At 37.9% G+C, this 13,319-nt stretch overlaps 1 protein-coding gene across 6 annotated transcripts in view; it reads left to right on the forward strand.

The window, feature by feature from the left end:
• Positions 1-13,319, forward strand: part of PRIM2 (DNA primase subunit 2) — a 351,775-nt gene that overhangs the window by 43,111 nt on the left and 295,345 nt on the right. For all 6 annotated transcript variants that reach the window (XR_011530149.1, XM_008517711.2, XM_070586357.1 and 3 more), the window contains exons 6-7: positions 6,213-6,308; positions 8,719-8,856. Coding sequence is in view for 5 of the 6 variants with exons in the window: in XM_008517711.2 (XP_008515933.2) it covers positions 6,213-6,308; positions 8,719-8,856 (234 nt within the window). In the remaining variant the exon portion in view is untranslated. The remainder of the gene's footprint in view (positions 1-6,212; positions 6,309-8,718; positions 8,857-13,319) is intronic.

Here is a 13,319-nt window from a genome sequence, read left to right on the forward strand (position 1 = left end):
CATCTGTATGTTCAAAGATACTTATTTCTTCATTGCTATAATAAGTGATTTTATAAAAGGGCCATAGTGGGTTAACACATTTGGCTTCAACTTCAGTTTTGTCAGATTCAGTCAAAACTATTTGGGCAAAAAACAATACATGTAATCAGTTACAATTACCCTCCTTTAACAGTGGGGAGAACAGGCATGTATATTAAAATGTTATTTAAATTCAAATAAGTAAGTATTCCTTTAGCAAATTTGAAATGCATTTTTATATTTATATTTTTATATTTCAAGCTGGAAATTCACTTAAATAATGAAAGACCGTCATGAAGATGTTAAGATTTCTTGTTCTTTCACTATATCTCCCTGATCAGTTTCTTTATCAGTTGCTGTGTGAGAATTACAGTTTGGCTCTAAAACATGGTCTAAACCTGGTCTAAAACATAGCTCCCTTCTCTCAAATATTCTCTGCAGTGTGTATCTGCTTGTGTATTTGAGTTTCTAAGGATTTCCCTTGTGGAATGCAAAGTGAAAGGTAAATAGTTAAGTAGAGAAGTTACTGTCAACAGAGATCATGTAAACAAAGCAAATACTAAAGCCGAATAATCTGGTGTTAGCTCTTAGAGAAATATTTGCTATTGCTGAACCTCAATTTAAACACTCTAGAATGAGTGTCGATTAAATATAATTTGTGCTGTGACACCCGTTAAAATTTTTAAGCCTTCTCATGACATCTAGTTATATTTTTAGTTTCTGTATTTTAATCCTGTTCATTACCCAGAGGGAATTGAGGTAAAAATTTTCAATTGATGATTTCTCTTACATTAATTTTGATGTTACGTGTTTGTTCAGTTCTCCTGCAAAGTAATACCATTTTGTTTATTTGGAGACTGCGTGTTCTTGTGGGCTTTAGTGTCAGCCTTTAGTTGGAAAGCCAGTTTGATTTCTATTCCTTTTAATTAGCTGTAAAACTAAGATAATGTCTACCTTGTAGGGTTGTTGGTAGGATTAAATGAGATAGTATAAATAAAATGGTTAGCACAGTAACTAGCAGATGGGATGCGTGGACCTCAACCTTCATGGGCTTTTGAGTGGTCTACAGATTGACACACCTCAAGTGCCACCTCTGTGCTGTATTTCAGCTTTTGTGTAACACGCAGTGAGCAACACTGCGAGTCATTACACGGTGGTGAGATCCTGTCAGTCAGCCATTCTGTTTGGTGATATTGCCATCATTGTCTTCATGGTAGGGTTTGGGCAGTTACTTATCTACTTTGTAGGGCTTTGCTCTTACTCTTGAAATTCTTCCTTGTGCCATTTCTCAACTAATCCTTTCCTCCCTGTCCTAGAGGAAACCTTAGGTTTAAAGTCTGACTTTATGATAATCACTTCTTTACCTTTTTTCCTTTAGTATTCCTCTGAGTATTCATCCCTAAATAATATAATTTTCCTTATTAAAGCAAAACTTTATATGAATGAAATAATTTGGTATGTTTTATTTTGTATATCGATTATTTTGCTTAATGTATTTTTAAGATTTACACACATCGTGTGAAGTTGTAGTTTATTTTTGTTGCTATGCCATATTCTGCACTGTGAATATACCACAGTTATTTGTTTTTTCTGCTTTTGATGCATATTTGGATTTCCACTTTTTGGTTATTATGAATAATGTTGCTGTATGGTTATATAAATAATGCTTGCTCATATTTCCTTGTATATATGTTTCTCTAGGGCAGTGGTCTGAGAACTGGAACATTCCTCTCACTTGGAAACTTGTTAGAAATGCCAATTCTTGGGACCCACCCTAGACATTATGAATCAGAAACTCTAGGTGTGGAGCCCAGCAATTTGTGTTTTAACAAACCTTCCAGGTGATTCTCATGAATGGTACAGTTTGAAATCTGTTGCTGTAGGGTAGGGCTCAGCAAAATAAGGCCCATGGGCCAAATGCTGCCTGCTGCCTATTTTTATCTGGCCTGTGAGCTAAGACTGTTCTTACATTTTTAAATAGTTGAAAAAAATCAAAAGAAGAATAACGTTTCTTGACACAGGAAAATTAAATGTAAATTTCAGAGTCCATAAATAAAGTTTTATTGTAACAGCTATGTCCATTTGTTTACATTTGACTGTGTTCTTGCTACAGTGGCAAACTACACGCTTGTGACAGAGACCTTGTGTCTTGCAAAGGCTGTATGGCCTTTTCTTTCTTTCTTTTTATTTTTTTGGCAGGGAAGTATTTGCCCTGAGCTAACATCTCTTGCCAATCTTCCTCTTTTTTTTTTCTCTCCAAAGCCCCGGGTCATGGTTGCATATTCTAACTGCAAGTCCTCCTAGTTATTCTATGTGAGCTGCCGCCACAGCATGGCCACTGACAGAGGGGTGATGTGGTTCCAGGTCCAGGAAACGAACTCAGACCACTGAAGCGGTGGGAGCACCAAACCTTACCCACTAGACCATCAGGGCTGGCTCTGTTTGCCCTTTCCTAGAAAAGGTTTGCTTATCTCTGCCCCAGTGTATATACTTAGGAGTGAAATTGCCAGGTTGTGGGGTATGTTCACCTTCAGCTTGTGAGATAATGCCGAATTTTTAAAGTAATTATAGCAATTTATATTCCTGTCAGTAGGTTATGCTCTACATTCTCATCTTTGTTGTCCAAGTTAATTTTAGTTGTCCTGGTGGGTATGTAGTATTATCTTCACTGGGTTGCTTTGCCCCCAAAATTGTAGTGTGAAAAATTTCAAACATACAGAAAAGTTGCAAGAATCTTACAGTGAATATCCACCTAGATTCTGTAATTTCCATTTTACTATACTTGTTTTCTGGCATATTATCCATTCCTCTATCTACACATCAGTCCATTTTAACGTAAGTTGCAGTAATCAGTTTACTTCCCACCAAATACTACAGCCTGCATATTATTGACTAGAGTTCAGTGTTTGTTAACAGTTCTTTTTATTTAAGGGAGAATTTATATACAGTGAAATTTACAAATCTTAAATCTCCCATTCATGAGTTTTGACAAATGCATAAACTTGTGCAACTCAAACTTACCAAGATACAAAACATTAGTATCACCCCCGAGAGTTTCCTCATGCTCCATCCTAGTAAATGCCTGTCCCCATCCTCCAAAAGGCAACACTATTCAAACTTTTTTCTACCATATAAATGGGATCATAGAAGTCTTTTTGTGGTCATGTGTTTTCGTTTTTCTTAGGTAAATCCCTAGGAGTGGGATTGCTGGACCCTAGGGGCAGATATCCTTAGTTTTATAAGGAACTGCCAGATCTTTTTCCAAAGTGGCTGTACCATTTATATTCCCACCAACAATATGTGAGAGTTCCAGTTCCTCCACACTCTCCCCAACATTTATTTTTTCCATTTCTAATGTTAACCATTCTAATGGCTGTGGAGTGTTGTGTCGTTGACATTTTCAGTATGGTTTTATTTTGCACTGATGACTAAGGAGGTTGAGCATCTTTTCAAATTTTTATTCACCCTTTGAACTTTCTCATTTGAGTGCCTGTTCCTATCTTTTGCTCATTTTTCTATTGGATTGATTATCTTTTTTCTTATTTCTGTCTTGGCTGTTCTTGGTCCTTTGCATGTCCATATACATTTTAGAACAAGCTTGTAAATATCCACACACACATGCAAGCTATTGTGATTGTGTTTGAGAGCATATTGAATCTATAGGTCAATTTGAGGAGAATTGGTACATTTACAATATTGAGTTTTCTGGTGCTTGTTTGTGGGATATCTCTGTTATTTTGGTTTTCTCCAGTTAACCTCAGTAAGGTTTTACAGTTTCTTTGTGGAGGTCCTGCACATCTTTCATTAGATTTATTCCTAGGTACTTGATACTTTTAAAAAAATTCCATCGTTGAGCTTGGCTGCTGGCATGCAGAAATACAATTGGTTTTTCTGTATTTGACTGGGTCTCCAGAAATCTTGTTTAATTAGGTCAATAGGTTTAATAGTTTACCTGTGGATTTTTCTGGATTTTCTAAGGGTACTAATCATATAATCTGTGAATAATGACAGTTTTGTTTCTTTCTTTTTGGCCCTTACGCTTTTGTTTTTGGTCCTACCTGTCTAGTTCTCACTCATGGAGTCTTGCTTCCTTATGTGCTGTCTTATCTTTGTTTGGGTGCTGGAGATTGTATTTGGGAAGTTATTTGGAGAAGTAGATTGAGGCCTAGGAGGGCTGTGTCTTTCTCCAGACGGGTTTTCATTTGTTTCTTTCGTGGGCCTGTGGGCACTGCTAGTCCAGGATAATTTTAATTCGAATCCAGAATCTGAGGTCACTGGCCCACAAGATAATTGGAAACTGGGCTGTAGATGCCTAGGAAGGCTGGTAAACTTCTGGTTCATGTCCATCCAAGTCCTTCCAGGTCCTAGAGAGTAGGGAACAGTTATCCACTTGTGGCAGAGTCTCTTTGAAGCTGCTTTCCCAGAATTAACGAATGTAAAAGTGGGCTTTAAATGACAGGGCTTGCCTCTTGGCCTGGCAATTCCTAAGTAACCTCTGAGACCTTTGATGCAGATGGATTGGTCTAAGTTACCTAGTGCACAATTACTGCAATTTAAGGTGTTTCTTTATGATTTCCCGGAATTTTTAATTTCTGTTCCTGAATTTTTTGTCTGTTTCTAGAAGATCTTTCTCTCACAAATCACTTTTTATAGTTTCCTGTTCATATAGATATCATCATGCTTGTCTTTCATTTCTTTACACATATTAACATAGTTGTTATCTGTATACTTTATGAGTCTTTTTCTTTTGTTTTTGCTCATGAAGTGATGTTTTATTGTGTGCCTTTTTATAAAATACAATGTGCTTGACATTGTATTTGAAAATGTATTTGCAGAAATCCTTTGAGGCATACTGTGAATGTACTTTCCTTCAGAGGAGATTTGAGTTTGCTTCTGCCAGGTGTCTAGGTGTTTGAATCAGGGACCACCTTACAACAAGTTCAAGGCTGGGGATTTCCCCTGATGGCCCATGGCATCTGAGCGGGAGGGTCTCTCGTTAGATACTCCACTTCATATGGGTGTGGTTTTTATCTATCTATCTATCTATCTATCTATCTATCTATATGTCTTCTGTGCTTTAAAAGAGATGCTTTTAAAAATTTTATCAGTGTTTTTTCTTTGATTTCTGTGAGAGGTTGATCTGAATCATATAGCCTGCTTTACTGAAACATGAAGTTCTACTGCGATTTATTTAACCAAATACTTTTAGCTTTTTTCCTTATTATTAAAAATAATATTGTGATGAAGAGAAGTTGTTCCTATTTGTGTATTTGTCTTGTTATTTACTTAAGATTTATTCTGGAAGTAAAATTGTCAGGGTCTGCACGTTTTAAGGCTTTTTGATATGTATTGTCAAAGTGCCCCACGCAAAGATTGTCCCGGCACTATGTGTTCTAAATCTTTTTGACTTTTGCCATTTTTTAATAGGTGGGAAATAATACTGCATTATTATTTCAATTTACTTTGGTTATTTTCACTTATATGAATATTGGCTGTGTTTTACTTTTGGAATACTAGTACTTAGGTCCTACTACCTAGCGGTTTATTGAGAGTAACTCGGATGTCAAATGATATAAATATTTCCCTCAGTTTGTCATTTATATTTCATCTTCATTTTTAGACCTTTTATTTTCCTCTATAGAAGTTAAAAAGTTTTATCTAGTCAGATCTATCAATCTTTTCTTTGTAAAGCCATAATTAGTCTGAGATAATGGATTTATAGTTGTTCCTAGAAAAGCTAGTGTTTAAAGTTTGGAGTTGTTTTATGTGGCTAGAAAATTGAGAAATAGTTAAACTACTCTTAACTGCAAATGGATATTTTAATAAATTAACATAACTCTTGGATTGGGATAAGCTCATTTTTCATCTCTATTAACCTCAGTTTTTTTTTTTAATAATTCTTTTCCTTTTTTGCTTTATGCTTTTTGTTTCTCTGCTGGTATTATTTTGGTATATGTCCTCAGAAATTGACAGAGTAGAAATTCAAAAGTATATTGAATTTAAATTTTCTTTCCTATTTTGGCTTCATTAATGATAATATTGATTCAGTAATCATATTAGGAATGATTTGAGATATCAAGATTTAAACATTTTTAATAAAAGTATAGAATCTTCACTAGAACAGGAAAGTATTTTAGTAAAACTGAATGAAGGCTTGTAATTTCTTAAGCAGTGTAAACTATGTTTCCTTTTAGATAAGTGAAGAAGAGAAGAACCTCCGAGAACAGGAGATCATTGCCTCATCAACCAGTTTAGGTGGGCCTAAGTTGGAGCTGGAGTACGTTTATAAGGTATGTAAGTTTTTGCAGTACTTCCTAGGTGTTGTTAGGCATTTCACATTGAGCTTTATATATGTATGTAATGAACCCGTTTGTGTAGCCACTTGTCACGATAGCCTGTCTCCTGCCGGATTTCATCTTCGCCCCACTCAGGGTGTGCCAGCCTTCTGTGCCGGGCCGTCCTCCTGCATGAACTGCCCTCTCACCCTGCTTGTGCTCTGGCGCCCCTCTGCAGGCCATTCTCTTAGAGGAATATTAGGCTTCTATACCTGTGCAGGGTGCCGCCTGCCGGGAAACTCTCATCACCCGCTTGGCCCCAACACCGTGTCTGGATCACTGCCCTGCATGGAGGCCTTTCTTGCCGCTCTGGGCCCTCACGTCCTGCTCGGACTGTCGGCCCTACATGGACTCTCTCGTTCCATTAGAGCTCTGACACGTCTGCCGATTTCCTCTCCTGAGGCAGGGCCGTCTTCAACCTGCTCAGGTTCTGGCAGCTCGCGCTGAGCCACCTCTGCTGCCCTCTGCCCTCAGCACAGACACCTGCTGTACTTTAACCCATTGAATGACTGCTGGACTGAGTAATTCCAGAAGGGGAAGAAGGGAAAGCTGAAATTCATGTTAAAATTTGATAGCTGCAACACCACAATTTCCTTTGAAAAGAATGTAGTGATTATTATTGGTGAGCGCCAGTAGTTTAAAATCCTGCCTCCACCTTAGCTCTCCACGTGGCTTCCCTATTTCTACCATTTAGGCCATCATTCAGTCAGCCTTCCAGGCTTAGACTGGGGGAATCAGTATTTATTCCTCCCACACCACACATTTCCTGTTACTCAGCCTTCACATCACCTTTTGCTTCTGCTTGGGCATTTTTATTTCCACTGTGACCACCCTAATAAGCTAGAATCATAGAGTATTAGAGCTAAAGAACCCCTAAGGGTCATTTAGACCATCTCTTCCTTCCCTTCCCTGGTTTTATAAATCTTGCCGCTGAGGTTTAGAAACATTCATTAAATGTACTGAAATCATAAGGCTAGTCAGTAATAGAGCTTGGACTAGAACTCACATGTCCAAACTTCTATCCCCCTCTCTTGCCTGGATTGTGGAGATAAGCCCTCTTGCCTCCTCCTCTGATGTGTGCTGGGTGAACTCTTTGTTTGGTGCCATGTCGCACATACTGCCCCGTAGAGCTGTTTGACTTTCCGTGTGTGTCTGTCTTGTTTTTGCAACTACGTGATGAGCTCTTACAGGATGATGACTGTGTTGCAGACGTAGAAATCTATAAATCAAAAGCTGTTTGTTAAAAACCACACAATCTGTTTATTGTGTGGTGTCATGGGATATGTGGGAGAATCTTAGGCATATGGATTTAACTCCTCCCTAAAACTGGGCTCGTGGCAATTTGGGCTGATTTTTTTCACCTCATTTTTTTACCTTATTTTTAAGGAGAAAAACTCTTGGAGAGTAAGGATGATTTTTACAGTTTACTAATGTCATATTCTGTTCATATCTTACAATTTTAGAATAGTTCATAGGACTTTTAAAAATGTAAGTAGAGGGGCTGGCCCCGTGGCCGAGTGGTTAAGTTCATGCACTCTGCTTCAGCGGCCCAGGGTTTTGCCAATTCGGATCCCGTGCGTGGACATGGCACCACTCATCAGGCTGTGCTAAGGTGGCATACCACATGGCACAACCAGAGGCACTCACAAGTGGAATAAACGACTGTGTACTGGGTGGCTTTGGGGAGAAGAAGAAAGAAAAAAAAAGATTGGCAACAGTTGTTAGCTCAGGTGCCAATCTTTTTTTTTTAAAAAAAAATGTAAGTAGAGTACTAGTAGTCTTTTTCTTTTAAATATTTACTGGCAAATACTTATTTCAATATCAAAACTGAAAACTTGTTATTATTTTTATTTCTTAGTGTTGAGATTAGCTTTTCCAATATATTTCTCTAGAGAAAGACTGGAAACATAGATGAAGAAATTTGGAATTACTTTGCTTGCTAGTAATTTTCAGCACTGAACATATTGTATACACATTAGGATTCTACTTGATGCAGAATAAAATGTGGAGTATGTCATAGGAGGGGATGCAGTGGGCTTAGAGGGCTGGAGTTAGGAGTTTTAAATCCTGGGGATTATAATTTGTAAATTCATGAGTTAAGAATTAAAAAAGCATTCTAACTTAGCTTATTACTGTTTTTCAGAACATCTACTCTGAAATGAACACATTTTTGAACTGCCGCTTCTTCCTGATGCTGATTGTTTAGTTTTAAGAAGTGGAAATTGATCTTTTTTGTTGTTTGCTTTTTCTTGGTTAATGAATTTCTCACAGGGAGAATTTTGTTTAGACTTAGTACTTGTGAAGACTTAGCAGGATTTCATAATGACAGGTACTGACTTCCTTTCCCATTTCACTCTGAATTCAGATCCCTTTTGCTGATGCTCTGGATTTGTTCCGAGGAAGGAAAGTCTATTTGGAAAATGGCTTTGCTTATGTACCACTTAAAGACATTGTAGCAATCATCCTGAATGAATTTAGAGCCAAACTGTCCAAGGCTTTGGCAGTGAGTATTTCACTTTATTTCCATATTTCCACGTTCACTTTATTTCCACATGTTCACATTTTCAATTACGTGTCTTTGGTAGTTTTCTTCTGTACTTCTTAAGAAATAAGTTAATTTAATTTTCGTAATGACATTCAAATGGCTTATGATGTTGTACTGGTAATTCTAGGACCACTAGGTTTTTATTTATTACTACTCACAGTTAGTTTCCTTTTTCCTAGTAATACTAATGGTGAGCTGATTAATTTTATGAGTGGCCTCTGTGGGTTTCTTCAAGGTCGTGTCCTTTTTCCTTGGAGACGGATTTCACATATAGCACTTCACAATTAGTGTGGCCTGTGGTTGGTATAGCCCCTAGATTTCTGTTCTAAATTGGTATTTGGTGTCAGGAGAGGGCACTGTAGAAGAAAGTCTTTATCGTAAGTACTAGAAATGGTGATACGCTGGTGCTGCAATGAACAGCCTGCTGCTGGGTGAAATTAGCGGTAGCCGTGTTGAGTAAATAACATGATCAGTGCTTTTTAAGAGATCAGTTGCAAGTGTTACAGTTAAGTAATAACATTTTAAAAATACACACATTTAGGAGTATTGATGCCTTTTAATCCAAGTCTAGTTTTTTAATACTTTTTTGGGGTACTTAATGCTGAAGAGAACTTCAAAGTTATGTAATGTGGCTCTTTTTAAGTTATACTGATTAAGATATAGGCCAACCTTCTTTTTGAGTTAAAAATTGTAATATTTTCTGGTATAGGTGATTTTTATTATTGACTCTCTGGGGTTACCTAACCATATATAATTCAGCTATATCTACATTTGGGAAGACTAAAATGCTAACTCTGGTGATGTTAAATAAGGCAATTTATGAAACACCTGGCATCATAGGTGTTTAATAACTGTTAATATTCTTCCTCCCTCTCTAATCCTATGTTTGCTTGTTTTTTATCCTCAGTAAAGTTTTTAAATTGTTTCTTTGCTTGTCTGTGACTTACCCTGGACTAAGATCCGTTTACAGATAAGGACAGTGTCTTTCCCTGCTGTCAGTCTCTGTGGCAGACACTGATGTGACCTACGGTTGCCCATTCCTCTTCTTTTATTATTGTTGGTTTTGTTCACCCATTTTCTCTCTTGACTTTTTGGACAGCATATCTTTGTGTGAAACAGCCATGTACTTTTCGGGACATTGAGCATCCCTTGCCCTCATCCACTAACTGGCAGTAGTGGCCACCAGTCCCCAGGACAAACAAAAATATCACCACATATTTCAGAAAGCTTCTGTAATTTTGGTACCACCCTTGAGCTGATCATGGTGGTTTCCTTCTTTCCAAATTGTTGGTCTGTGCATGTGATGCAGTGTAATTCTGGCTGAAAAATATGAGTTGTTTGGGTGCTTCTGAAAAAGCCTTCCTTCCTAATAAAAATGGGCACATGTGTGTTTGCTGTTCAGTGTATCTTCCTTATACTCTAATGTACAAAGAAAGATATGTGGCAGACTTTTTGCAAATTTTACAAATGTTTTTCTGCTTTCTGGGCAGAAGATGGGGGATCTAAACATACTGAGATTGAAGACAAAACTCCATGAGTTCCTAGGTTAGCAGTAAATTCATTTTTTTTGGTAAATTGCACTTAGACTTTGTAACTTGTTGGTAAGAAATATAGCATTTGAACTTTGAATTCCTTTCTCCTTCCCACCTCCCTCCCGTTTGTGTTTGCCCTCCTCCAACATACTTTAAAAAAAAATTTAATAACTTTTTAGAATTCTGAAATAATTGCAAATGTACAGAGAAGTTGCAAGTAAAAAATGATAACTTTCCCTAAACCGTGTGAGAATAAGTTCCCAACCTGGTGTCTCATCACCAATACTTTAGCGTATAATACCTACAAACAGAGACGTCCTCCCGCATAACCACAGTTCAGCTGTCAAAATAAGGTAATTAGCAGCAATACGTAACTACCACGTAATCCTCAGACCCCATTCAAGTTTCACCAGTTGTCTCGATCATGTCCTTTATTTCAAAATGATCCAATCCTAATTCACGCGTGTTACTTAGTTGTCAAGTCTCTTTAGTCTCCTTCAGTCTGGAATATCTCCTTGACTTTATAACTATGTTTCAAAGGTTACAGGCTAGTTATTTTGTAGAATATCTCTCAATTTGGGTTTGTCTGATGTTTAGATTCGAGTTATATATCTTGAGCAGGAATATCATAGAAGTGATGGTATTTTCTTTTCATTTCATCCTCTCAGGTGACACATGATTTGGATTCATCTCAACTCTTATTGACTTTATTACAATTTACTTACTCATTCTGATGTTGAAAGGCATTTGGGTTTTGTTGTCTTGCTTTTGGTTATTACCAACACTGCTGTTCTGAACATTCCAGGACATCTTAGGCAAACACCTATCTGTTGGTTGTATGCTACGATTGGAATTGTAGGGTATAGGGTATGTCTACGTTCTGCTTTAGTGGATTCAGACTTACTTTTAATGACTTTGTCCTGACTGCCAGTGGGTTGTGAAGAGCTCTGGCCTCAGTGTCTTTGGATTTGATATGAGGGACTTGCTGCTTCAGGCAGTGCTTGGCTCTCTCGTGAGTGGGTCAGGGTCAAGTCTGGTTGAGAAGTTCTCTCTCCAGAGAAGCCTTGTCTTATCATGCAGGAGAATGGGTGGAGTGTATTGTGTGGGAACCTGTGCCGACAGCTGTGGGAGGAGGCCGGAAGGAAGGGAAGGAGTTTCTTTAGGGCTCTGGTGAAGGAGAAATTTCAACCTACTGCTGTGGTCTCTTTATTATCGTCCTTTCCTGTGAGGAAGATTTGACCTTGGAGTATGTAATTAAAAAATTTCAGCCTTATTAATGGAAATATTGTTGTCGGATGAGAAAAATTGCCCTAAAGATTAAAAAACAGATATTTTCATTAGCAGTAGAGGATGAAATAAATGATGCTGGAGGAAGTCTAAGTTGGTAGAAGAATTTTTCCCTAGGCAATTTCTGAAAGCTTGTTCTCAACGTGTAATCATGTGGTGTTTGTGATAATGTGACAAATCTGGGTTTTGAACAGCCTCTAGGACTAGTAAAATGTGGACATTACCTTCTCATTTGATAAGAACTCTTTTCTCACTCTACTGATCCTTTGAGACTCAGCGTGGCCCTGCTTCCTCCAGGAAGCCTCTCCTAAGCCCCAAGATTGTGCAAAGTGTGTCTCCTCCGTGCTCCCACAGCACTCTGCACAAGACCAAGCCATGGTGAAATGGTTCCCAGTCTGTGCTTTCCCTCATCTAAAATGTTAGCTCTTTGAGAGTAAGGGCTCTGTCTTAGTTAACATCTCCTATCTAGTGTCTCATCTAGTACATGGGACCAATGCTTTGTAAAATTTTGTTGAACTGATGGCTACTGAATAATAATGATAATAACTTCCACTTGTCCTTAGTTTACTATTTATGCATTATCTCATTTGATCCTCCCCACAAACCTCTGAGATAGACAGGAATTACAATCTGCGAATAGCTGGGGAAAATGCAGCTCTGAGAGGCAAAGTAATTTGTCCAAGGCTGTGTTGGCTAGTAACTGCTGGAGCCATAACTGGGTCTCAGGTTTTCTTATTGTAAAACTCAGGATCTTTTGATGATAACTGTGCCTGTGTGAGGAATTGTATTGTCAGGGGATTTAGATCTTCAAACTCTGAGGAAATATTGAAAGGCAATTATATTAGGGTAGTTACAGAGCAGGCAAAGAGGGTGAATTTGGAGCTGAGATGCAATAAATTGATAACCAGTTTGGGAAAAGAATGAGGGAAAGATATATTTCTTTGCTTCACATAACAATTTTAGAAGCTTTGACCAGTTCTTTCAGTTAATGGTTTATTTTTTAATAACTTTTTATTTGTTCACTCGTGTATTGTTTTGGTTACTAGTGACACAGTACTTAACAAGATAGATGAAATTTCTTCTCTTATAAGGCTCATATTCTAGTGGGACATAGACAGTTACTAAAGAAATAAACAGTAACAGTGTTATATGTATGAAGGAGCCAGCTGAACAAATATAGAGGCAAGTGCATAAGAGGAAAGTCACTACTGCAGAGGCCCGAAGGAGGGAATCTTGGCATTTTGCGGAATGAGAAAGGCCAGTGTAGCTGGAGTGAGGTGAGCTAGCAGAGAGCGTAGAGGATGGGACTGCAGTGGCTCGATGTGGAACTTTGAATAAACTGGGGTAAGGAGTTTGATTTTTAGCCTAATGTAGTGGAAAACCCTGGGATGGTTTTGAATAAGGGAGTGATATGATCTGATTTATGTTTTAAATAGACTGTGTGGCTGCTGCTTGAAAACTGCTTTGGAAGGTATAGAAGGAGTGGAAGCAGGAAGATTAGTTTATCCCACTAATCTGGATGGTGGCTTGAAATAGGGTGGTTGTGGTGGTAAGACTTGAGACAAGTCAGTAGACTTCAGTTATGGTTTTGAAGTATTATTG

This window comes from Equus przewalskii, chromosome 19, assembly GCF_037783145.1.
Source record: "Equus przewalskii isolate Varuska chromosome 19, EquPr2, whole genome shotgun sequence".
In the NCBI taxonomy this organism is placed as follows: Eukaryota; Metazoa; Chordata; class Mammalia; order Perissodactyla; family Equidae; genus Equus; species Equus przewalskii.